Source organism: Protopterus annectens, chromosome 2.part0 (genome assembly GCF_019279795.1).
Source record: "Protopterus annectens isolate FY-2018-M chromosome 2.part0, PAN1.0, whole genome shotgun sequence".
Lineage (NCBI taxonomy): Eukaryota > Metazoa > Chordata > Ceratodontiformes > Protopteridae > Protopterus > Protopterus annectens.
In genome coordinates this window covers 228,113,828-228,139,755 of record NC_056728.1, presented here as the reverse complement: position 1 = coordinate 228,139,755, position 25,928 = coordinate 228,113,828, and the positions used below count along the sequence as shown (strand labels likewise).

General features: G+C 40.8%; 1 protein-coding gene across 1 annotated transcript in view; it reads right to left on the bottom strand.

Annotated features, from left to right (window-relative positions):
• The window catches only part of LCMT2 (leucine carboxyl methyltransferase 2), an 859,935-nt gene that overhangs the window by 626,284 nt on the left and 207,723 nt on the right, over positions 1-25,928 (bottom strand). The window contains exon 6 of the mRNA XM_044060683.1: positions 7,179-7,368. Coding sequence (XP_043916618.1) covers positions 7,179-7,368 — 190 coding nt within the window. The remainder of the gene's footprint in view (positions 1-7,178; positions 7,369-25,928) is intronic.

Below are 25,928 nucleotides of genomic sequence, written 5' to 3'. Positions count from 1 at the left end.
AAACAATACATTAAATCTCCCAAAAGCATGCAGGAAAATGTGTTATGGTCTGATGAGACCTAGGTCGAACTTTTTGTCCACAATTCCAAAAGGTGCTTTTAGCGCAGAAACAACTCTTTGCATCATCAAAAGAACACCACCCCCATGGTGAAACATGGTGGTGGCGGTAACATGCTTTGGGGTTGCTTTTTTCTAGCTAGAACTGGGAATTTAGTCAAGGTAGAAGTAATTATGAACAGTTCCAAATACCAGTCACTTCTAGCCCAAAACTTTCAGGTGTCTGCTAGAAAGCTGAAGATGAAGAGGAATTTCACCCTTCAACACGACAATGACCCCAAGCATACATCCAAATCAACAAAAGAATGGCTTCACCAGAAGAAAATTAAGGTTTTGGAATGGCCCAGCCAAAGCCCAGACCTAAATCCAATAGAAAATCTGTGAGGTGACCTGAAGAGGGCCGTGCACAAGAGATGCTCTCGCAATCTGAAGCGCTTTTGCAAGGAAAAGTGGGCAAATATTGCCAAGTCAAGATGTGTCATGCTGATAGACTCCTACCCAAGAAGACTGAATGCTGTAATTAAATCAAAAGGTGCTTCAACAAAGTATTAGTTTAAGGATGTGAAAAGCTTTGAAATTATTTATTGTGGTCTCATTTTTTTATATCACAAAAAACCTGGCATTTTAACAGAGGTGTGTACACTTTTTACATCCACTGTACAGCATGAACAGAAGTAGATAAAAAATTAAAAAAGATAGCTGGGTACACAAGACCTGTGATAAAAAAGTGCCCAATCCTGGTAGGTGCACTGGCGTCAGGAGTGGAAAAAATGACAGTGTAGAATCCTCAAAATATGGAACCATTCCTACAATGGGGCCAGGCCAGGCCCGGGGGGAGGATGCCACCCCTGTTGTAGAAGGACGTTGCAGTCTGCAAAAATCACAAAAACTGATAGGCCAAATAAGAGCCATAAAGATGATAAGAGTGGACTACTGAGGATGAGAAAGAAAGTGTGTATTGTTACTATTATGCAAAAGCCCAGAATTTCCAGACACAAGATATACAAAAAGATTACAATAGAAATTAGTGGAAAGGAAAATACTTCCACAAGAAAAACTGTCAGAAGCTTCAAATAAAAATTTGTGTTCACTAATAAAATCATATGAGGTTACTAGATTAATGGTCCTAGGCCCTTACCAGCCTAGCCAGCCTAGCCAAGAGTTTATCCCCAAAAGAAACCTCAGTCAGCATCTGTTACCCCCGTCAATGAGGGACACAGGTGGAACCCCTGGGACAAATTTGTGGTTTCCCATCCACTAATCAAGACTGCACTTGAAGAGGGTCAGCGAGGTAATACAACTGATTTGTAAAAAACATTATACAAACCAAGAAACTTTGATCTGTTTGGAAAAAGAAGCATCTGAGGAAGGGCGAAAATATAAACAACAAAACCTAGAGATTTTTGAAAAGTATAAAAAAGAAATATGGACATGGGAAATAAAGAGAGATTTGATATGGTGCAACATTTATGCAAAGTCGAAAGCCAAATTAATCAATACAAAAAGAGCATCACCAAAGATATTTAAAGAGAAATACAGGCAAGGGAATCTGGACATGGAAAACTTTACAATACAAAAAATAAGACAAAGTGGAAAAGAAGAATAGTATTGGAGAAGTTAAGAAACAGAAACTGAGGTTATGCAGTATCTGAAGTGAAGGATTCAGTGTAGAAAATCTAACTCAAAGTATCACAGCAAGATAGAGCAATGAACATCCAAACCAAGGAGAAATCAGTGGAACACAGAAAGCAAATGGTCAGTTGCCATATGAAGATACTTTGGAACATTCCACAGGAAACTAGTATAAACGTTCACTTGACAGCAAGGGAAGGAACAGGAAACTGTGGCAACTCTGACACAGTCAATGTTGAGGAGTGATAGGCCAGTGAATTCCCATATGACAGAGCAACAGATGACACAGGATGAAACTAAAGAGAATGTGCCACAGGAAGATGCTATAGAACTTTCTATACAATGCCTGCAAGAAATGGAAAACACAAAATGTGACCTCAGTTTAGAAGAATTTAGAAGAAAATGAGCTAAGAGAAGAGTTGCTTGATTTAATAGAGACAGATATACATATTGAGATCAATGAAAGAAATAGACTGCAGAAGGTCAATAAAACCCAAAAAGGTCAGAAGTTTGATAAAACAAATGAACACAGTAATTAGGACTGTCCATAGAGATCTATGCAATATAACTGAACTAAACAGGATATATTACTGTGCAGCTAAATTAATAACTGAAAGCTCTACCACAACAACACAGGGTAGTGAGGGAAAGGAAGGGGTGAAATCAAATACTATAATGGAAGTAGCGAATAGAGAAAACTATAAAGCAATTAAGACAAGAAGTGTCACTCTTAGAAGACTATAGAAAGTACAGTTGTGTACACTTACCATAAATGTAGATGTTCGAGTGTATTCACTGTTGCAGTCATCACATTTGGGTTATCCCTGCCAGGGTAGTTCTCGGACGACCCGAACACCAGAGACTTAGTATTTCCTGCATCGGTTGCTGACGCTTGAGGACTGATGTCATGTCATCAGTGGTATAAAGTAAGGCAGCCGACACCATTACATCAGTTTTTCTTGCCGTGGAGCCCGAAGCAGATCGCATGGGTGCCGGTCAGCCGCTACCTGAGTTTTCGCTTGCGAACTGAAGTTGAAGTCTTCTAAAGCTAAGTACCCCATTGAGGATCCTTTTTTCTTGCACAAACCAATGTCAGAAAAAGTTAATAATTGTCTCGCCTGTGAAAAGCAAATACCACACCGAGACTTCCACTCTTACTGCATCACTTGTCTAGGCCCAGACCACAACATTCCCCGTTGTCGCTTCTGTGCTTTAATGCCAGAAATATCCATCGTCGGACCCTTATTGTAGCCAGATATTTTAGTTTACAGTCCTTCGGTAAGCCATCCGACAGCAGATCTTCCAAAAAAATGTAAAGATAAAGACAGTGACAGACCACACAGGTCCAAACCTTCCGACGATGCTTCCGTTAAACTAGTCGTCAGTCCTCTGGTACTCAATGAGGTGCTTTCTCAGCTCCTGATGCCCGCTTCAGTTGATTCGCAGGCCGCTACTGACACCCTTTCGGAGTCCGGTATGGCGTAAAACTCTTCTTCCCCTAAAGATCTTGCAGTCATCTCTACCTTGGATGGGTCTAGAGCTGATGAGCAGGCACCAGCTTCCGAGGAAGTCCTTTTCACCACTGAATCTCGACATAAACCAACGTCTTCTTTCACGACTACTGTTCTTTTGAAAACAACAGAGTTCCTTAGACCCAGGGTTCGAACCACACCCAAGAAACCAACTACCCACATGCAAGCTACCTAAAAATGACAGATCAATAACATGCCTTGTGACGACATATAAACTACAGACTGGAATTGATGCCAACAGAGTTTATCATTTAGAAGAAAACTCAATTATGGCAACAGAACAAAAGGGCAATAAAAGAGTCATATGGAACAAAGGATCATTTGTTGCTAAATAAAGTCACAGTGGAGAACTGTAAAAAGGATAAGACTCTAAGTATGGCATGACTGACTGCAAAAAAGCTTCTGACAGTATCCCACATTCATAGATAAAAGAGTGCTTAAAAATGTATAAGATACACTCTACACTGATCGATTACATCACAGTGACCATGGAAAAGTGGCAGACCACTTTACAATTAAGCTGTGATAAAGGACAAATTATTATTTCAGGGATAAAAATCCAAAGGAGGATATTCCAGGGTGACTCTGTCACCGCTGCTATTCTGCCTTGCCCTTAACTCATTAAGCTGTCTACTTAACAGATTAGGCCACGGCTATAATTTGGCTCCTAGAAACCAACAAAGTGTAAAGACTTTTCATCGTTTCTTTGTCGACTTAAAACTGAATAGCTCATCAGATGAGGAATTGAAAGCACAACAGCAAGTAGTTAAAACATTTTCAGATGATATAAGAATGCTATTTGATCTTGATAACCGTGCAAAAGCAACCTTTAAAGCAGGAAAGCTGCAGCACCAAGAAAACATCACTTTGGGACAAGAATGTGATATAAAAGAACTTGAGCAAGAGGGACTGAATAAATATTTGGGAACTGATGAAGAATCAACAACAAAACAAGAATAAATGCGAATAAAACTCAGTAAGGAACATTTTAGAAGACTTAAATTAATCCTGAAAACAGCACTGACATCTAGGAATAAAATTCAAGCTATAAACCGATTTGCACTTCTGTCATAACTTACGGTTTTGGAGTGACTGACTGGCCTCAAAAGGCATTGAACAGATTAGATAGGAAAATAAGAAGGATGCTTCATGCTCATCAAATGATTTTTAAAAAACAGTGCAAACCAAGATTATACATTCCCCAAGTATGGGCCTATTTGAAACTGATTACACGTATAGATCTGCAATCGTGGGACTGCACACATCTGCTGAACTCACACGACCCAAACTGAGTGAAAGTTTTGAAATATGAGGAGAATAAATCTAAGATGACTTCCCTGCTTAGTCTAAAAGAAGCATATCGGCTTCAAGCGAGAACAGAAATCAAACCAGAAGTAGGTAAAAATCAGGCAGCAAATGAATGTGCCAAAAAACAAAAGAATATAAGGTGAAGGATCAGATAAGAAGGCAAAAAATGTGGAAAATGCATAAATATAGCTGCAAGTACAGAAAACTCCTGGAAGAACCCTATGTTGATCAGGACCGAATGCAGAAATGGTTAAGGAGAGGCAAATTCAAACCAAAAGATGAAAGGCTAATATTGGCAGCCCAAGAAAGTGGACTACGTTCCCATTGGTTTACAAAGTCCATTGAACATGTTGGAGAAACAGACAAATGCAGATTTTATAAAACAGAATTGGAAACCGTTGCACACCTTGTTGCTCGTTGTGATATATTAATGGCTGAAGGACTGTATACTGAAGGGCATAATAGTGTGGCAAGGCAGTTACACTGGCGATTGTGCAAACATTATAATACTGAAGTGGCTGAAAAACACTGGAAACATGAGCCACAATACATCACAGAAAATGATGAAGTCCACATTACATGGGATCACCCATTACCAACAGTTCAAAAGATAGATGCAAGAAAACCAGATATAGTGGTCCATGAAGAGACACAAAAGTAGCAATGATCAATGAAATTGGTACAAACAGTGACTACAGTGTCTTGCATACAGAGAAACATAAAGTCATAAAATATCAGGACTTGCATGTAGAAATGACAGCAAGGGAAGAAAGATATCCAGACAGTTCCAATAGTAGTAGGTGCAATGGTTCTTATAAAAAAGAATCTACAACAGTATTTAGGTCTGTTAACAATACATGTTCATAGGTAGGTACTAGGCTATTGGCCCTAGGGCCTATATAAGCCTAGCCAAAAAGGTACCCTGGCTTTCACCACCCAAGAAAATTATGTAATGTAACTCTGTACAAATTGCAGGAGGAGTCACTACTGGGCACATTGCAGGTGCTGCGAAGAGCACTTCTGGCTGACATCAAAGATTGAAACAATACTAATTTCATGAACTTTAATTATACCTTAACTTGCGAATGGGGTCCATTCCCGTCATGGTATTAAAAACCCAAAAGATTTGGAGAAATTAGAGAGATTCATAACCCAGAGACTGCCCATGCTATGGAATAGACTCCCCATACATGTCAAGAAGAGCACCTCACTGGCCCTCTTCAAGAGAAATCTTGATGAGTGGATGGGAAATAGAAAATTTACCCTGGGGATCACTCCAGTGGGCTCTACTCAGAGGCACTAGGAATTAAAATCAGGTGGTATTATGCCAGGGTAATCCTATGGGCTAGGCTTGTAAAGGCTCCAGGGCCATTAGCCTAGTACACACCTATGAACCTATACCTTCAGTCAGGAGTACTGCAACAGTGACATGGAAGGACATCGGCTTTTCTGACTCACATTTTTGTGATGCCAATTCAACAAATTTCCAAATGGCAAATGCAGTGTTGTTTATGTATGAAGTCTAAGGTCACACAGCCTTGAAAAAAATATTTTAACCACAAGTTGTGCACACTGAAGTTGGCATATACATCACAGGAGTGTCAGGGGTACAGCCCTTTATGGAAAGTTCAGGGAAGCCAATCCCCTGCAAAAGAAACTTTATCTAAGCTTGCTGGAAATGTTTTCAACCACTTCTTTTACTCACTGAGTGGACATCAGCAAGCTAACTTTATGTGGGCTTTCTTGAATCTCTTTCCCACTACTTTTTTGAAAATTATCTGTTTTGCTATAGCTATAACTGCCTCATTGCATTCATGCTTGAGGCTTCCTTTGCTCCTTTATATTTCTGAACTGCATACTTTTTACCTTAAAAACTATCCATTTCTTGTTATTCTAGGCAGTTTCTTCTCTCCAGTTCTGAAAGAATCTTAATGAAGTACACTGAACTTATTTTTTCTACTGTACTCACTGTATTACCTTTCCATCTTGTGTTGTGAGCCTTTCCAAGTTATACGTTCTCTTTGTAACTGTAACTCAGTGATTCAGTTGTGCGCTCACTTGAGTAAGATAGTTATCGTCATTGTTTATGGAATTATTTTGACTTAAGAGACTAATAACACAGTTCTAAGTGGCCAGTTAGATATAACAAATCCACATTAGACTATTCAAATACTCACAAAAACTGAGTCAGGATAGTAATGAAGTATCCACAATGTTGTTAATGCCCAGCCCCCACATGCCCTTATTTACATTGTGCATATATGCGTTATAAACCCATATAAAGGCATGCATTGTTGCTTGCAGGTTTTTGCTTCAGCTTCTACTGAGTATGTGAACCACATGGCTGAAGAAAGTGATTACTTTATCAAAACTGGGTACACCTATGGAATGCTTGTTAGTCTGGCCTTCACAGATCCACAAGCTTCTAAAAGAATCATGTTTGGCTTATTCCTTGTCAGTATCAAAGTAAATGAGGTATAATTTTAGTGAGTCAGTGAAAGGGAGCCTCTAGACTTTTACAAAACACAAAATCTCTAGGGACATGACATTCATCAACATTAAGATAAAGTTTTTTTTTTTCATTAAGTGAAAATAATGCATTAGACAGCACTAGCCACATATCTTACTAAAGTTTATAAAAAGTCTCACCAGTTCTGCAAAGCGTTTCCACTGTGCCTTTGCATCAGGATACTGAGCAACAGCATGCAATGTTGAATTAAGTTGCCTGAAGTGCTGCCGCATGACGAGACCGAAGGGGTCATCTGGACAGATCTGTTCATAGATGACAAACACAGCTGATGACAAACTGTCTGCTGCCCACTTGATCAGTGCTGAAGATCTACAGAAACAGGTGAAATGAAAAGCCCAACACATATATGTCATATTCACAAAAAGGAAATGGGAAAGCATTATGCTAGATACATCCCTTAGCCAATGCGCATTTCAATGTTCACCAGTTTTAGAAGGCAAAATAGTTTTTATGAATAAACACAACGTACATATTTCAAACTAAAGCATTTAATGAATATGCTGACAAAGAAACACTACCTGTCATCTATTTGAAACTATTTTTTTCAAGAACAGGGTGTGAAATATCAGATTTTTCTTGCGGGATGAGGTTAAGCTCTAGCCCATAATGGACATTAGGTTAGTTTAATGAATGACAGGTGATAATTCTGATACACTCCAGCAATTCACAACTCACAATACATTATTTTGCTTTAAAAATGACAAATTACTATGTTTTCAGAGTAACACTTTCTGGAATCAGTAATTACAATAATTTAAGTAAGACGCCCTTAACTCAAGGATGAAGTACAGCTTTGTGAGTACTACCAAAACAACATATATTCAAGACTTTGGCAATTTCTGCACAGGATTAAGGCCATGAGCTGTTAACAAGCTTCTACCTGTAGTCCAGGTTTGATTCCTTCAACCTCACTTTGCCTGCAATGTGACTCTGAACAAGACATTTAACCAGAGAGTGCTTTTAGGATGAGTTTGAAAAATGTCCATGTAGATCACTGCTCTACCCCAGTTAAGAAATATAAATAAGCAAATAAATAAATAAATATGCAGCTACTACAGAAGGACTACAACAATTTATCAAAAGCCAGTTCACCAAATGTAACTTCAGTACAGCCAAATATATAAAAAAGTTTGACAATGAAGAACATTCAAAAGACACATTTAAAGAAAATGCTCAAAGTACAACCAGGATCATAATTTTACACCCTGCAATTTATCAATTTACCACCATGCATAATATGACACCCACTAGACACAGCTCAACACAAACCTCACTTCTAACTCTAAACCTGATGCAGCCCAACCCTATACATGAAATTTAACCTAGACTCAGATTCCAATCCCTAAAGTCAATGACTTTTGCACAAATGTTAATTGAATATACTCAATAACTGATCTAATGAGGGATGATTAATGTCCCTTTGGGAATGTATCTGTCCAGACAGACATATGCAACAGCTCAAATGCCCACAAAGATAACTTACTAAAAAGGATACAAGGCCTAAACAACCTACATAGACTGACTCAAAGCCCTGTCACTATAATCAACATCTTGTAGACTGCTAAGAGGTGACCTGTCTCTGGCATACAAGGCATCTTCCGACCCATTAATAACGGATTTACTGCACATGAGCAAGTCAAACACATCAGAAGTACTCGGTCTAGGGATCTAAGCCTCTTCTGCAACATCAAGAGAATGGTTTGGAGGGACAGGTATAGCTAGCAAAGGATACTGCTGCTCTAACAGACTCTTCATCCATACAAGACAAAGCTCATCTATGTCCATATTCAAACACAACTTGCTATGGATGGTAAACAGAAAACTTTCCCCAGGGCTACCTCTTGTACTACTAATGGACACTGGCAGCTCCTTAATGCTTTATCCCATGCATAGGTCCCCTCAAATTATTTACGGTATTCTTATTAGGGGTAATATATAATTATCGACTATGGGATGGGTAAGACCAATCTCAAAACCAAATGGGATAGGTTAATTACAGACATAGAGAGAAAATGGATAGACTTAAATGGCCTGCAAGGGCAGCAAATCTAGTATTTACCTATGAACCTATATTAAAAGGATATTCAACAAAATGGCCTTTCATTTAATGTGGCATTAAGCCAAACATAATTTCATCAAATAGTCTAAATAAAATGTTTTTTCAATAACACAGTCTTCCAAAAACTGCTTTACTCCTGTTCCAGAAAGCCATTATTACCAGTATGCAATGACACTAGCATTTTTTTGAACCTTGAACAGCAATGTTTTATTACCACGCAAAATAAACATTTATCAACATACTCTGCGATCTTCATGCATTGTGCACTTTTAAGCAATATACTGATTGTTGGTGCATTAATCTAACTACATTTAACACACACTTTAAATAGGACAAGTCATTCAGCCAACCAGTTCTTACAATATTTAGTATTGTATATTTTATGTGCAAGCCCTTAGTAGTCACAAAAATGCTTAGATCATATATAGCCACCTTTCCAATGTAATACTTTATTTCCATTACTCTTCCTCCTTTTTTAATCTAACGAACTTTTAAAATACCCATACATTTACAGTAAGACAAATTCTTACATGAATCTAGATTAATTATTATAATATATCTGAGATCAGTAACTAATGACTTTTACATAATTAATGTTTTCAGACAAGGACTTGTTCAGTTCACATCTAATATTTGCTCATTACCTTCCTAGATGGCATTCATGTAAAGTACAGTTTTGTACCTACCATAAATGTAGATGTTCGAAGATCCACATTGCTGCAGTCCTTACACTTGGGTAGTCCGCTGTCCTCGGTTGGCCCGAATATCAAAGTATTAGGCTGACGTCGGTCAAGGCGCTTAAGACTGACATCAGTACGTCAGGGTACAAATGCGCATGACCGACGTCATATCCTCAGTCTTTTCTTGCCCCAGATGTCAGAAGGCCCTAAAAGAAAGGTCAAAACCAAAAGACAACAAAAAACAACCAACCACCCTTGCACTAAACATATGTACAATATATACAATATCCACAGTATTCATAACCCAAAACCACACAACTGCCTCTAACTATAGAGGGGAAGGAGGGAGGGTAAATTGGACTGCAGCAATGTGGATCTTCGAACATCTACATTTATGGTAGGTACAAAACTGTACTATGTTCTTCATCTCACATTGCTGCAGTCCTTACACTTGGGTAGAATCCCAAAGCAGAGGTAAGGGAGGATGGCAAAGCTATAAAGCAGGAGGAGCTGCCAAAATGCCCTGCAAAATTGCAGTGGCAAAACCAGCCCTAGATTTAGAGTAAAGAGGAAGGTGGTAATGCTTAGAGAAAGTATGCACTGAACTCCAAGTAGCTGCCTCCAAAATATCTTTAGTTGCCACCCCTTAAAAGGCTGTAGAAGTGGCAGTAGCCCTAGTGGAATGAGGCCTAATCCCAGCTGGAATCTCCTTACCATGATGGGAATAACAGAAAGCAATACAAAACCCAATCCACTTAGAAATAGTTTGTTTTGACACAGGTTTGCCCTGAGAACCCAAAGCAAAAGAAACAAATAACTGCTGAGACTGCCTGAACCCTTTAGTTCTGCTCAAATAATATCGCAACTGCCTGTGTATATCCAAAGTGTGCAAAATCTTTTCCCCTTTGTTTTGGGGGTTTGCATAAAAAGTAGGTAAATGAATAGTTTGGTTTAAAGCCACACTAGAAACCACTTTAGGCATAAAGGAAGGATTAGTACGCAAAGATACCCTATCCTTATGGAAAATTAAGAAAGGCTCAACCGCCATAAGGGCCTGTAATTCAGAAACCCTTCTCGCAGAGGTAATGGCCAACAAAAAAGCAGTCTTCCAGGATAAATATTTCAACTCGACAGTAGCTGCAGGCTCAAAAGGTTGTAGAGTAAGTTTCTCCAACACAAAATTGAGGTCCCAAGCAGGAGTAGGAGCTCTACGTGGGGGTCTTAAATTCTTTGCCCCTCTAAGGAATTGCTTAAACAAAGGATGAGAAAACAAAGGTGGGACACAGTCATAATGTGCTGAAATCGCTGCAGCATGAACCTTAATAGAAGAGAAGGACAAACCTTTGTCCAGTAACTCAGCAAGATATTGAAGGGCCACACTTAAATTAGGTTTAGAAACATCAAACTCCTTTGCTGTACTCCAAAATAAAAATATCTTCCATTTATCTGCGTACACTTTCCTTGTACTAGGCCTTCTGGCCTCCAAAATAACATTCAAAACTTGCTGTGGAAGCTGACACCCTCCAGGGTTTAAAACAGAATATGCCAGGCTGTTAGGTGAAGAGAGTGGAGTTTGACATTGAGTAAATGACCGTCTTCCTGAGACAGTAGGTGTGGAATCGAAGGCAAAGGCCATGGAGGTTCCCGTACCAGACTTCTCAGTAATGGGTACCAGTGCTGTCGAGGCCAATCCGGAGCTATTAGAATCATCTTTGGTTTGTCCTGTCTGACCTTTAGGAGTACCTTTGGGAGGAGAGGCAAAGGTGGAAAGGCATACACATGAAGCTTGCTCCAATTGAATGAAAGAGCATCCACTTTCCAAGCTGTGGGATGAAACCTTTTTGTGCAAAACTTTGGCAGCTGGTGGTTCAGTGGAGAAGCAAACAGATCTATGTCTGGAGTTCCCCATAACACTGTCAATTTCTGAAATACATGAGGATCCAATTTCCACTCGTGGGGATCCATAATTCTTCTGCTTAACACATCTGCTAAGGAGTTCTGTGCTCCCGGCAGAAACCTTGCCTGAAGATTCAGCTGCAAACTGAGAGCAGTCTCCCACAAAATCATTGCTTGTCTGCATAGAGGATAAGAATGTGTTCCCCCTTGCTTGTTGATGTACCACATGACAGTTGTGTTGTCTGTTAGAACCAACACCTGCCCTGGAAGGAGTAAATCTTTGAAAGCTATTAATGCAAATTGGACTGCTAACATCTACTTCAAGTTGATATGTAGATGTTGAAGTCTGGCAGGCCACGTTTCTTGTACCCATTTTCCATTTAGATGAGCTCCCCAAGCTTTGTCTGAGGCATCTGTCGTAAGAATCTGACTCGCCTCTGGCCGGGTCACAGAGAGTCCCTTGTTTAGGTGAAATTCCTGAGCCCACCACAAAAATTCCTTTTGAATGCAAGGTATTATCTGAATGACAGTGTCCATATCTTGGCAGTGCTGTGTCCATACATTTTTGAGATACCATTGTAGCTTCCTCATATGCAGTTTGGCATTGGGAAGCACCAGAATACAAGATGCCATGAACCCCAAGGCTTGAAGGACTGTCCTTGCAGTCAGCCTGGACTGATGAGACAATTGACGGAAGTACAGAGAAAGATTCTTTTGTTTGTCCGGGGTCAAAAAGGCCATCTGGGATGCTGTATTCAGTCTCACACCCAGAAAGCACAAGTCCTGAGAGGGTACTAGACTGGACTTTATTTCGTTCACAGAATACCCCAGGCATCTTAGCACTGCTATCACATACTGTAAATGATGAAGAAGTTCGTCCCTTCCTTGGGCCAGAATCAGGCAATCGTCCAAATAAGGATAGATCTGTATTCCTCTTAGCCTGAAGAAAGCTATCACTGGAGCCAGAACTTTCGTGAACACTCTGGGCGCAGTAGATAAGCCAAAGGGCAATGCAGAGAACTGATAATGAGAAGTCCCAGCCAGCGTAGATACTTCCTGCAGCTTAGCCTGATAGGAACATGAAGGTAAGCTTCCTTGAGATCCAGAGTCACCATCCAGTGGTCTTTGCCCAGCAGAGGTAAAAGCTGTTGTAATGTCAACATTTTGAACTTGGGAATGTCCAAATAAGTGTTGAGGATAGACAAATCTAAAATTGGTCTCCACGTGTTCCCCTTCTTTGGTACTAGGAACAGGCGAGAATAAAATCCTAGGCCCACTTCTGGCAGAGGGACCGGTTGTATGGCTCCTATTTGAAGCAACAGAGAAATTTGTTTGTGAGCTTCTAGTCTTTGCTGAGGAGGAACGTCCGGCATGCCTTTGAAAGGAGGCAAGGTATGGAAATAAAACCTATAACCTTGGTGTATGATATCCAATACCCATCTGTCTTGGGTAACCAGACTCCAATTTTCCTTGAAGAGCGCCAACCTTCCTCCCAAAGGTGCTGCCAGGCAAGAAGGATCTGGCAGCTGAAAAGGTAGGTCATTGGGCCTGTTTACGAAAGGACTGGCCCCTGCCCTCACCCGAAGATTGTGCAGGTGAACTCCCTGTTCTAGGCCTGAAGGAGCTCTGAGCTCTGCCTCTACCATGTCTAGATCTACCCCTAGACTGATCATAAGAAGGGTACGTCCACCCCTTAGCAGGCCAATTCCTACTAAATTTCGGAGGCTGAACTTGCAAAAAATCTTTAACAGCCTGCATAGATTTAGCTTTGTCTTCCATTTTCTTCAAGACTGACTCCACAGGTGCACCAAACAACACATCAGACTGTAAAGGAGCATCCAAAATCCTTGTCTTAACATGGTCAGATAAATTCTGATCCCTCAGCCAGGCGTGCCTGCGAAGAACTGACCCAGTGGCAGCCACCCTAGACGAGGCCTGTACAGCATCAAAACCACATTGTAACGAATGCTTGCCCACCTGTTCAGAGACATGTACCAAATCTTGTAATTCTTTACACTCAATACCTTCCGCCAGAGCATCTACCTTAGACTTCAATTGAGAAAGAAGATAATTTTGATATTTCAACATGTGAAACTGGCAATTCAAAGCCCTCATAGCTAAGGAGGAAGAAGTATAGACTTTCTTTCCCCATCTATCCAAAGCTCTGGCCTCTTTATCCGGAGGAACCGGATTTTTTACCACAGAGGCCTTAACACCCTTAGGTCCCTGAGTAACAGTTTCTGGGTCCGCCCTAGGACTCTTATAAAGATATTTATGAGCCTCAGGCACCCTGTAATACCTGTCTGGTTTAACAGGAGCAGGAGGCAAAGAATCAGGATTAAGAGAAGCCTCTGCAAACACATCTTCCACTACATCCAGAACAGGTGGAATAGCTAAAGGCCTATGCTGGGGCAAAAGCAAAAATTCCCTAAGCCTTTTCCTGGAATCAGAGAAGTCCTGACCTTCCCACTTAAAATGCTCCCTCATGGAATGAAGAGTCTCTGAAAAAGAAAAATCCTCTGGAGGAGAAGCAGAAGGAGTAGAATCATCCACATCAGAATCAGAATAAGGAGAATACTCCTGCAAGCCTTCAGCCAAAGACTCTGACACATCTGAAGCCTGCTCAAAACTCCCCAACTCTGGTTCCACCCTAGGCCTCTTATCAGGAGGGGGCATGGAACCTCTAATCAAGGTAATTAAATCTTCTGCCATTTTAAGCATGTGCTTCTTGGGCACAGATCCTGAAGAGCTAGGAGTAACCCCAACAGAAGCTAACCCTGGCCTGCCTCTGGGAGAAGCCTTGGAAACAGAAGGAGAGGGCCTAACCACCCTAGGAAGGGAGGGGAGTACAGTAACCAGAGAAGCCCCTTCAGCCTGACCTGCCTCCTGAGAAGCCACATCCTGCAATATCAAAGGCTCCCCCTGGGAATCCAGAGAAGCCTCCGGCGGAACCACCGGTTCCACTGACGCCTCTAAAGAACCGGCGTCTGGGACGGACGACTCTTCTAGTCTGGGTTTAGCTGCTTTGTCTTTGCGCTTCTTCGAAGAAGCAGGCGTCGGAGCATCCGACGGCATATTATAATTGCACCGCTTCCCGAAGACCAACCTGGCACAATCTAACCTGCGCTTAATAGTGCGTTTATTGAACCTAGCACAAAAGCGACACCCAACAACGTCGTGCTCAGGCCCCAAACAAGGAATACACAAAGTATGATAATCTCTATGCGGTATCTGTTTCCCACAAGAAATACAGTTATTCACTTTTTCTGACATCCGGTAAACCACTGAGGCAAGAAAAAACTAAAATATTCCCCAACGGGGTACTTAGCCAACTTTGACTCGGTCTGAAACTCCGAATTCGAAAAATTTCAGAACGCCGAACGGCACTTGCAACGCTGCTTCTGCATCGGACCATGCGGCAAAAAAGACTGAGGATATGACGTCGGTCATGCGCATTTGTACCCTGACGTACTGATGTCAGTCTTAAGCGCCTTGACCGACGTCAGCCTAATACTTTGATATTCGGGCCGACCGAGGACAGCGGACTACCCAAGTGTAAGGACTGCAGCAATGTGAGATGAAGAACATCAAATATTTCATTTGTTCCATTTAGTCATCAAAAAACTTATTTTCCTTCCATCCTCCCTCAACTCCATCCACTTAATTTTATCTACAGCTATTGTCACTTCAGTCATTGCTGGGTCGGCTTTAGTCTCACAGTATATTGTGGCAACTTTCACTGCTTTGGTTGTGTCATCATGTTCAAACTTAACAGCAACATGTCATCATTATCCAAGAGTAGTTCCATCTCCCCATATATTACTTGTAACTGCTTCTAATTCCAGTTATACTCCTGCCTTTATCACATCTCCAACAAAAAACATCTATCCACTGGATGATTTTTTTTTTCTATTCTGGCAGTGTATAGAAAGGTTTACTATCAAATTTTAGATTGGCACTTACGCAAAGCTGGGAAGGTTGAAAGGCTTCACGTTTTTGTAATGTCGATCCAGAAAATGTTTGAATCCACATTAGCAAATGGTTGTATGCGTTCACTAATGTGGAATCAACATTCTGATAACAGATCACACTACAGTGGGGATCAGGATATGTACCCTTTTCCTCACTGTACTGTGGAGTTGAAATATATAATATTCAGAGGGTGAAACAAAAAAATTCCAGATGACTGCTTAAAATAGATTTAATTAGACAAGTGCTTTCATGTAGAAGTATGCTTTTTCAAGTTTTCAGTCCAATATTCAAGGGGTGTGGGGGGCACAGCCCCCCATATAGGGGGTGCAGGGGAGTTTGCCCCCTGCAAAAACGTTACCGGTAACATAGACTTTTGACACTGGAACTTCCGGTGTTCAAATGTCGATTCCATGTTACCATTTCCGAAATTCGTTATTACCAATTTCGGCAAACTAGTTTGCTCAAAAGGTGGAAAATTGTTTTGATTTTCCACAATTTGATAGTAAACCATATAGAAACACCTGTGCATATGAATCCAGACTAATATTTTAAATCTTGGAATAATGCATTCCTAGGGGTTGAACTAATTTTGTTACAGTTTTCAATAGTGAGTTGTTTACCTAATCCCCTTCAACACTTTGATCTTAGTTTGATACCTCTTTGATCTTTAATTCTGGGTAATTCTAGGTAATCGATTTCCTGCAGTCCAAAGGTCTGCGTAGTATCTACCATATTTCTTATATCATCACCTTTTATTATCTGTTGCCCGAACCTTGTTTTCTCTTTTCCAAATGTCTGCTGTACTACCTTTATCTTCATTTCTCTTTGATTTAATGTACAACCTATCAACATTATCATATAGTTCAAATCTCTTCCATCCTTTTGATTTAACATTTGCTTTGTGAGCTGGTGTGTGTTGACTTAACATTTGCTTTGTGAGCTGGTGTGTGTGCGTTGTGCATACTGGTCCTTATCCTCCTTTTCCATATGTAGCCAGACCCTCACTTGCTCTCTTGCAAGTACAGTCTTTCCTTAGGTCATCGTCATGACCTTTCACTTAGGCATATAGGTCTGGTTTTGGATTAGGTACATTAATCTTAACTGTGTTGCATTATAATATTCTTTTAAATCAAGTAATCCCAACCCTCCCTGCTATTTAGACAGTTATTAGTTTCCCCATTGTACTTTTTCTTTCTTTCTTCCCTAAAAAGACTTTCCTTACTAATTTGCATACCATATCACTTCACCTGGTTGGTAGAAATAAACATGTCCTACAGAATCCACCAGAGGAACCTAAAACATTTTGTTTGTATTTTACTATCGTTGTCCATTATCAAAGTGTTCCATTGTCCTACCTCTCAAACAGTTTTCTAGATGTCTCTTCTCACATTTTCTTAGAAGCCTGCTCAACATCCTGATTTAACCATACTCCTGAATACCGCATTCTTTCAATGGCCCCAGAAGAAATGATAGTCCTGCACTGGATCATATGTTGGTATATAATTCAACACTATTGCTTTTGTTTTAGATGTATTTCTTTTGTAACCCACTAACTGATTAAATCTTTTTTAACCTTTCAAATAAATTTCTTATGACAAATTCCATATTTGTACTATAGAGAATTACGTCATCTGCAAATAAAGCTATTTACTCATATGTCACCTACAGTTCTATACTGTCAAATTCCTCAGGCTAAGAATTCAAAACAGAAAGCAAATATCAAGTGTGAAAGCTAGCATCCCTGCCTTGAACTCCTTGTTAAGTTGTCCTCTTTTGATAATCTCCTTCTCAACCTTATTTTAGCTTCATTGCCACCGAATACTTCAAACAGCAGTGATACTCACTTTTGTAGGAAACCACATATAGCTCCTCATAAATTTCTAGCTGACCCTATTAAAAGTCTTTGCAGTATCTAGTCCTTCTAGTATCAATGTCCTTTTATTATTCTCAGCAACTTTTTGTATCATTAGTATTCTGCTGGTATTGGCTAATGTTTGCCGACCATTCTAGTGTTTCTACTGGGATTCCATGTAAGCCTGGCATTTTTCCTGTGTTCTGATTTATACTGTTTTTTTTTTTTTTAATTTAATTTTCCTGTATTGTTTTCATTAAACTATTTGTGCATTTTTCTGTTATTATAAGCAGGTTAAGCTCCCCAAGATAAACCTTCATTTCTTGTGCACAAGTTTCCACTTTCAGATCAAAACTTACCATGATATCTTTGCATTATTTTTGTAATTCCTCTGGGTCATTTTGTCTACGGTTTGCTGTCTTAGTACTTACACCAACAATTTTGGCACTTTAGCACTCTTATCAAAAAAACTATTTTACTGCCTGTGCCATAATTATTTAAACATTCTAGGTATTTTACAGGAATCTTTAGCTGCTTTGCTTTGCCTTTCATTCTGATCCATCCATCCTATTATTTCCTCCTCTGTAGTTCTTTAACTTTTCTAAAGCCTTCTAAATATTTACTATATCTTCTGTTCCAAATCTACTTTGTTTTCATAGTAACAAGGTTATAATTCTTAAGTCATTCCATTTTCCATTAAGCCTCTATCTCAGCTATCCAATTCTTTAAAGAATCTATTAAAATCTAATCTACCTACTCACTGAATTTTTTTTAAGGAGATATGTTGGAAAAATGCCACTGTACTGGTTAAAGATCCAAAATAATTACTGAAGGATTTTCATGTCCTTGCAATAAATTAATACGCTCTTTTGAAACATAATACTAACCTCATCCAGCTCTCATATATCCCAGAAAAATGGGTGAATTCCTTATTTCCTTCTCTTATTTTCCTTGCATCTTATAATCCAAATGTGTGCGTATACTTCTCCAAATATCTGCCTTTATTTTCTCGGCCTTCCAGATACAAATAGTATTCAAGTCTCTTGGGTCAATTATTAACTCTTGTTGGGAGGCTATTTCTTCAACTATTATCTGCTTTATTTCCTGCAAAGTGGGGTTTGGAGGCACATACACAGAGGCAAGTTTAATTCTGATACCTGGTCAGCTTATTTTTCTCATGATTAAACTTCCCAATGTATCCTTCTCTTCCTCAGCCTTTGCCCCAATACCCTTCTCCACTAGCATCGATATAGGTTCATAGGTAAGTACTAGGCTATCTGCCCGAGGGCATCTATAAGCCTAGCCAGAATGTGTTGGCTTTTGCCACTCCCTTAGATTAGTTCCCTGTGCCTCTGTCTAGCAGAGCCACTGCAGTGAATCCCAGGGTAAATTTTCTGTTTCCCATCCACTCGTCAAGGTTTCTCTTGAAGAGTGTTAGTGAGGGGTTCTGCCTAATGTAGATTGGAATCCTGTTCCAAAGCATGGGGAGTCTCTGGGAAAGGAATCTATCCCTCCAGCACATTCTATTTATCATTGTGGTGAGGTTTAAATCCCTACAGCATGTGGCTCTTGGGGATTTGTTTTTTTTTTTTTTTTTTTAGGTGGAGCATGTCTATCAATTCTGGGTTGGACATGTCCTTGTATGTCAGGCAGAGATCACCTCTGAGTAAGCAATATGCAACAGAGTACAGCTGGAGTTTCTTCAGTCGGGCTGCTTAGGGCATCTGTTTGAGGCCAGTAATCCTCTTGGTGAGGTACTTTTGTGGTCTTTCCAGCTGTTGCAGGTGTCTTGTAAGGTACATCCCAAAGGGGGCATTGTACTCTATGATGGGTCTGATGAATGATGAGTAGAGGGTCACAATAACCTCTTTTGTTCTAGATGCGAACCCTTTTGTGATTAGGTGGGCCACATAGAAGGATTTTCTAACCACCTTGGCAATATGATTATCAAAGGAGAGAGTACTATCTACTTGGGACCCCAGATCCCTTATTACATTTCCTGTATTTAGGGGACTACCACGTATGTGGTAGTTCGCGGGTACTTTGTTTTTTCCAAAGGGGATGACTATGCACTTTTTGGCATTTAGCTTGAGGCCATGATTTTGACACCAGGTATCCATCTCACTGAAACCCTTCTGGAGGATGTCTGTATCAGCTGGAGAGTCAATTATGGCCCCCAGTTTGTAGTCATCTGCGAACTTGGTCAGCCATAGTCCTCCTGTGCTTGCCTGTACCTCTGAGAAGTATACACCGAACAGGTGGGGTCCCAGGACTGAGCCCTGGGGGACGCCACTTGTAACCAGTTTAGAGTCAGACCTAGAGCCTGCAACTCTCATCATGTGGGTTCTATCTGTGAGCCAATTGGCTACCTATCTTGTGACATAGGGGGTTATGTTCAGGCTGGTGAGCTTGTCTATAATACCAGAATGGGGAATGGTGTTGAAAGCTTTTGCAAGGTCTAGGTAGGCTGCGTGGACCTCCTTTCCCTCGTCTAATGCCTTGGTAACTGTCTCAAAGAAGTCCACCAGGTTTAGGAGGCATGATCTGCCCTTAAAGCCAAACTGGGTAAGGTCCAATGTTTGGAGGTTCCCAATGTCTCTGTTAATGAGTTCCATGATGATGCGCTCCACAGCCTTGCAGACCAAACTAGTCAGGCTTATAGGGTGATAGTTCCCGGGGTCCGTTGTGGCTCCACCTTTGTGGACCGGGATAACTGTTGATGTGCACCACTCTATGGGTACATAGCCTGTAGAGAGGCTGAGTTTGAACAGTGTGTTTAGGTGAGGGTTAGTTAATTTTGGAGCTTGTGTAAGACACAGCCTGGGACACCGTCCGGTCCCATTGAAGCAGTGTTTTTGGCTTTGGATAGGGCTGTTTTAACATGTGTGTCAGTGATTGCCGGGGCTCTACATTCTTCTGGTATGGTTATGGGCCCTTTAGGGGGTGAGAGGGGGGTGAAATTTGCACTAAACCTGTCTGCCAGAATGTTGGCAATATCAGTCGGTTCAGTGTATTTTGTGCCATTCTGCACTAACTCACAGCAGATCTGAGAGTTTCCACTTAGGTTCTTGACATAGCTAAACAATGCTTTGTGGTTATCTTTGGAGTCCTTGGCAATTTTTCTTTTAAGCTAGCCTTGGATGATTTTATGAGGGATTGTAGTTTCTTGCGGATACTGATCAGGGATGTCTTTCCTTCTTGGGATTTTACTCTTTTCTGTACTAGTTTCCTCCTTCTATTGTATAGTTTATTTATGGCAGGGGTCCTCCAGACTGGTTTCCTTTTCTTGGAGGAGTAAGTCTTGGCTTTGCTTGGGATAGCACGATCCATCCATTCTTGCAGGTGCTCATAGAGTGCCTTTGTAAAGGGATTCGGCAGCTTGGACAGCGTTGTCCTTTAACATGGGGGCTGTGAACCTTTCCACCTCGGTCTTAAGTAACGTGAAGTTTGCTTTTGAAAAGTTTTTCACAGTGGTTTCCTTGATTGGGGGTGGGGGCGGAATGTGAATATCCAGAGTGATTAGTCTATGGTCTGATCTATCCAGCGAGGGGTTGACCTCCGGTGTAGAACACTGGTTGCCCATGTTGGTGATGACCAGGTCCAATATGTTGTCACCTCTGATGGGGGTGTTGACCAGTTGATCCAGGGTGTTCGAGTTTATAAATTCTAGGAAGCGTTGGGCATGGGAGTTAGTACTTGAGTAGTTCTCCCAGTTAATATTTGGGTAACTGAAATCACCCAATATTAGGGCATTTGGTAGGACCTTCATATTTTCCAGTGTCTCCAGAAACGTGGAATGGGGAATATTCCCTTCTTTCTTATTCCTCTATGTTCATTTTCTTTTACATGTGTTTCCTACACCACTTCTAGCTGGACATTACTTTTTAAAATACAAGAAAATACATTATTTCTCTTTATTCCCACCACTAATTCATTTATATTCCATACTAGTATATGTTTCGCATGTAGTTTCTTAGTTTCATAATTTAACTTTCACAATTATCCTTCATTTCTGCTCTGAATTTTATCTAGCTACTAACCATCCCTCTTTTACTGCTCTGAACTACTGATTTCCACTTCTTTCATTTCTGCTTACATGTAAATGGTTCCATTTTAAATGCCTATTTTGGTCTTCTCATTAAAATTACAAACAATTTCATGCTCCCCCCTTGTAATAACAAATCTCTAACTATATACGCAAATACATATTCTCTACTGTTTTTGGAGTTACTGTTGTAAACAGAATGAGTAATCTCTATCCAATTCCCTATCTGACAGTTTTCAAAACACTACTTCCTGTCAGACTAAGAGATGAAGCGATTCTTGCAAACCTCCATCCCTGCTTACAGTGAAAGACTGAGATGGTTTCCAACCACATTTTTAGTATGATAATTGGAGATATAGCTGTACACTTCAAATCCATCTAAAATAATGTAAAATACTAATGTCATCTCCGGGGCCTGTTCTTGCTGTTGCAGACAATGATGAAGCGCACTCTGTGTGCGTGAAAGCGCTCGTTTTTTATTAATAAAAAAGATTTATACTTTGTTCCTCGTGGTGGTTTCAAGCAATATTTGATCTTCACATGGTACATCAGCAAGCAAGGGGAAACCAGGTTGTACCTCCTTTGTAGACTAACCACGTTTGTTTGGGATATAGCTTCACAGCACAGTCTTATTCTACAGACATCCTACATTCCGTCAGAGCAAAATTGTGTGGCAGGCAGTCTGGGCAGGACAAGGGCAAACCCTCATGAATGGAAACAGGATCAGGGGTCTTCCAAGATTTGATTAATCTGTGGAGATTTCCTCAAATAGACCTCATTGCCTCCTCTCTGAACAATCCCTAGGCAAGGTTCTGCTCCAGGACTCCATGCAAGAAGGCCTGGAAGACAGATGCCTTTGTATTGCCTTGGACAGGAATATTCTAATATGCATTTCCACCCTTTCCAGTGATATCTGGGGTACTTCTAAAGATTCAGAAGGAATCCCTCCATTGTCATTGTGGTCACTCCCTTCCACCTCAGGCTGCAGTGGTTCTCCCTTTTTTTGGAAATGGTCATAAGCAATTACCATAAGCTTTCTCACAAAACAGATCTACTCACACAAGATCAGGGGAATTTTGATACACTGCAATCCTAATCAACTTCAGCTGACTGCCTGGATGATAGGGTATTAATTCCCTTTAGGGTCCAGTTCACTGAGGACATGCAGCAGGTACTAATGGAGGCAAGCAAGCCTGCTACTGGAAAATTATATATTTGCAAATGGAAAAGGTTTTTTAGCTAGTGCCAACAACATAAACGGCATTAGAGCTAGTTATTCTCTGGTTTTACAATATTTGTGTGAATGACCATCTTATAGCCTTTCTTATACCTCCATCAAGGTTCATTTATCAGCCATTTCAGCATGTCTGCACTTTACTAAGCTGTTCCAAAAATCTTTCAACCACATGAGCACAAAACGTTTATGTATAAAAATTTAATTACAGTAACTTTAGCGTTTTCATCTCTAAATGCAAAGAGACTTCATTGAAGTAATGTCTAACTAACAGTTCCCATATAAATACATACTTGTTGAAATCAGATGACCACTGTTGTTGAACAGTTAATTCCACATTTTGGTTATAACATGTCTCAAATAAAATGCATTAAAAACTTAAAAGTCTGTATAAAGGAACTACAAAATAGAAATCTTAGTTGATAAGATTTAAGCTTCAAAATACCTTTAATTGACAACAGTGTAATTTAATACTATGGATATGAGTTAGGGCTGTAGGAAGAGAGTTGAGTGCTTTGATCAGAGTAAGCATCTCTTTTATATTTGTGTGTTTGCATTTGTCTCTGGTGTTCCACACACCTTCCACTTTTCTCTCTCCTGAAACTGTTCTCCAAGCAAAATCTGAGGTGTCTGTGGTGACTGCCTTAAAACAGGGAAAAGGGGAGATCTGGATTTAGAGATATTTGCTGTCTCCACCAAGTGATTTCTTTTCTGACAAACCCCAGTACTGGGATTTGAAAAGACAAAGGGTATTGGTGCTGGGATCAGAGAGACTTCAGATACCACTGTATCTTCCTCATGTGGAGTCCTGCCAGGGGTATCATGAGAATCATAGATGCTACGAGACCACAGATCCTGAGGTATTCCCTTACAATGTCTGAAGTCATAGTGGAAAACATAAGGAATAGATTTACACATCAATCTATTGTTTTCTGTTGAATAAAATCTCTTTGAAATGAGGTGTCTAGCTGACACCACAGGAGCACAATCCTGTGTAAGAGAGTAAAAAAAAACTATTGAATGTTCTTGTGACATGAAGTTGTTGCATTCCCTGTTGTCCCCCTTCTTGTGGATGGTGGTACAATGATAGCCTTCTTCCATGTGGATAGTATCTGTTCCATAACCCATAGCAGCTCGATCAGTGCATGTGGTCAGTGCAGGAGGATATCACCTCGAGCCTTGATTGCTTCCTCAGTGACCTGATCTACTCCTGGTACCTTGCCATTTCTCAGTATTCTGATAGCGGATTTTACCTCTTCAACCGTTGGCTTTGCATCAGTCATTGTAGCCTCAGGGATATCAATGCATGGAGGCTCGACCATTGGTGCATGAGGTGAGTCATGGCTGTAAAGCTCTTGAAAGAATTCCCACCAACATTCACAAGGTGAGCACATGAAAGTCAAATTTGCTCTTTTGATGTTATCACTGATGGATCTGGTCTTCCCACTCAGTCGTTTGAGGGTGATGTACAGGGTGTGGTACTCGTGTCTGGATGCCATCTCCTCAAGGTCGGCTGCCACCGGACCCAATATGCTTCCCTTTCTGCTTTCAGACTCTGGCAAACTTCTTGACTGAGCTGCCAGTATCATTCATAGTTGACCAGCTTCACTAAGTTCCACTGGGCTCTGGGATCCAAGCACTCATCAGATACCCATGGCTGAATTCAGTGGTGGATGGATGGGCATAGCGATTTGGCACATTCCATGATGGAGTCTGATATCTGCTTTTCTGCATCATCCACATCGTCTGTTTGGGCCAATGCTGTGAACCGGTTTAACAGTGCGAGCTGGAATTCATGTTTGCAGGCAGGATCCATCAGTCGCTTCTAGTCCAGCCTGTCTGGCAGAGATGATTTGCACTTTGTACGCTGCAAGTGAAGCTTCACCACAGCACAGAGGAGGTAATGACTGGAGCCACAGTCAGGTTCTTGCATACCTCCACCTTCTTAGCTCTTCAAGTGATTGACAATGCATATCCATGCCCCCCGACAACTCTTACATTGAACAGCCAAAAAAAAAAAAAAAAGAAGATGATCCTTCTACACACGAAACAGGTGGCTAAATGCACCCCCCCACACACACACACACACACACACACTGTAACAGTTTATACCCTGCCTACATGGAGCTCTGCTTTTTAAAGCTGGTATTGCATTAGAGATCAGGATTGCCTGATCATGTCTCCCCCCCAACACTTTACACCCAGGGCATTGTTCCTTCTTGCCCCACCGTAGCGAGACTATTGCAGCAATGTGTTGGAGGACAGGGGAAAAAAGGAGTCTGGTTTGGTGGATGAGGAATTACCACATGCAAAAGTGGGATTTCCTTCCACTGCCATCTATAAGCTTGATGAATGATCTTCAGAACCCATTTGTCTGAGATAATTGCCCATCATCATGGACCTAATAAACAAGGATATAGGGAATCTCCAAACTCTGGATCTCACACAGTTTGGTTTTGTAAAGGGTAGATCATACCTGCTCAACTTGGTTGACTTTTGAGTCAGTCAGAGCTGGGGATGAAGAAAAGGTGGTTCATGCAGCCTACGTTTGATCTGGCCAAGGCCTTTGATACCATTCCTCACTCAGGAATCATAGAAAAACTCACTAAGTTAGGCATCAACCCCTATATCACTAGGTGGGTTGGAAACTAGCACACAGATAGAACCCACAGTGTGAAAGTAGCTGACTCCAAGTCAGACTGACATCCAGTCACAAGTGGAGTCCCACAGGGTTCGGTCCTGGGTCCTCTCCTGTTTGGTATCTACTTCTCTGAAGTCCAAACCAACATAAAGGGACTCTGGCTGACAAAGTTCATACACGATTGCATGTTGGGAGCTATTATTAACTCCCCAAATAATGTTAACATCCTACAGAAAGGTCTCAATGAAACCAACGACTGGTGTCAGAACCATGGCCTTAGGCTCAATGCCAAAAAATGTGTCGTCATCCCCTTTGAGGAAAAAAACGGTTCCCATGAATTACATCGATGGTAGTCCACTGAACACAGAAGGCATAAGAGATCTGGGAACACAGATTGACAGCAACCTCTCTTTTGACCACCACATTACCATTGTGGTCAGAAAGTCCTATGTGTCACATCTCATTACTAAGGGTTTTGCATCCAGGAAGA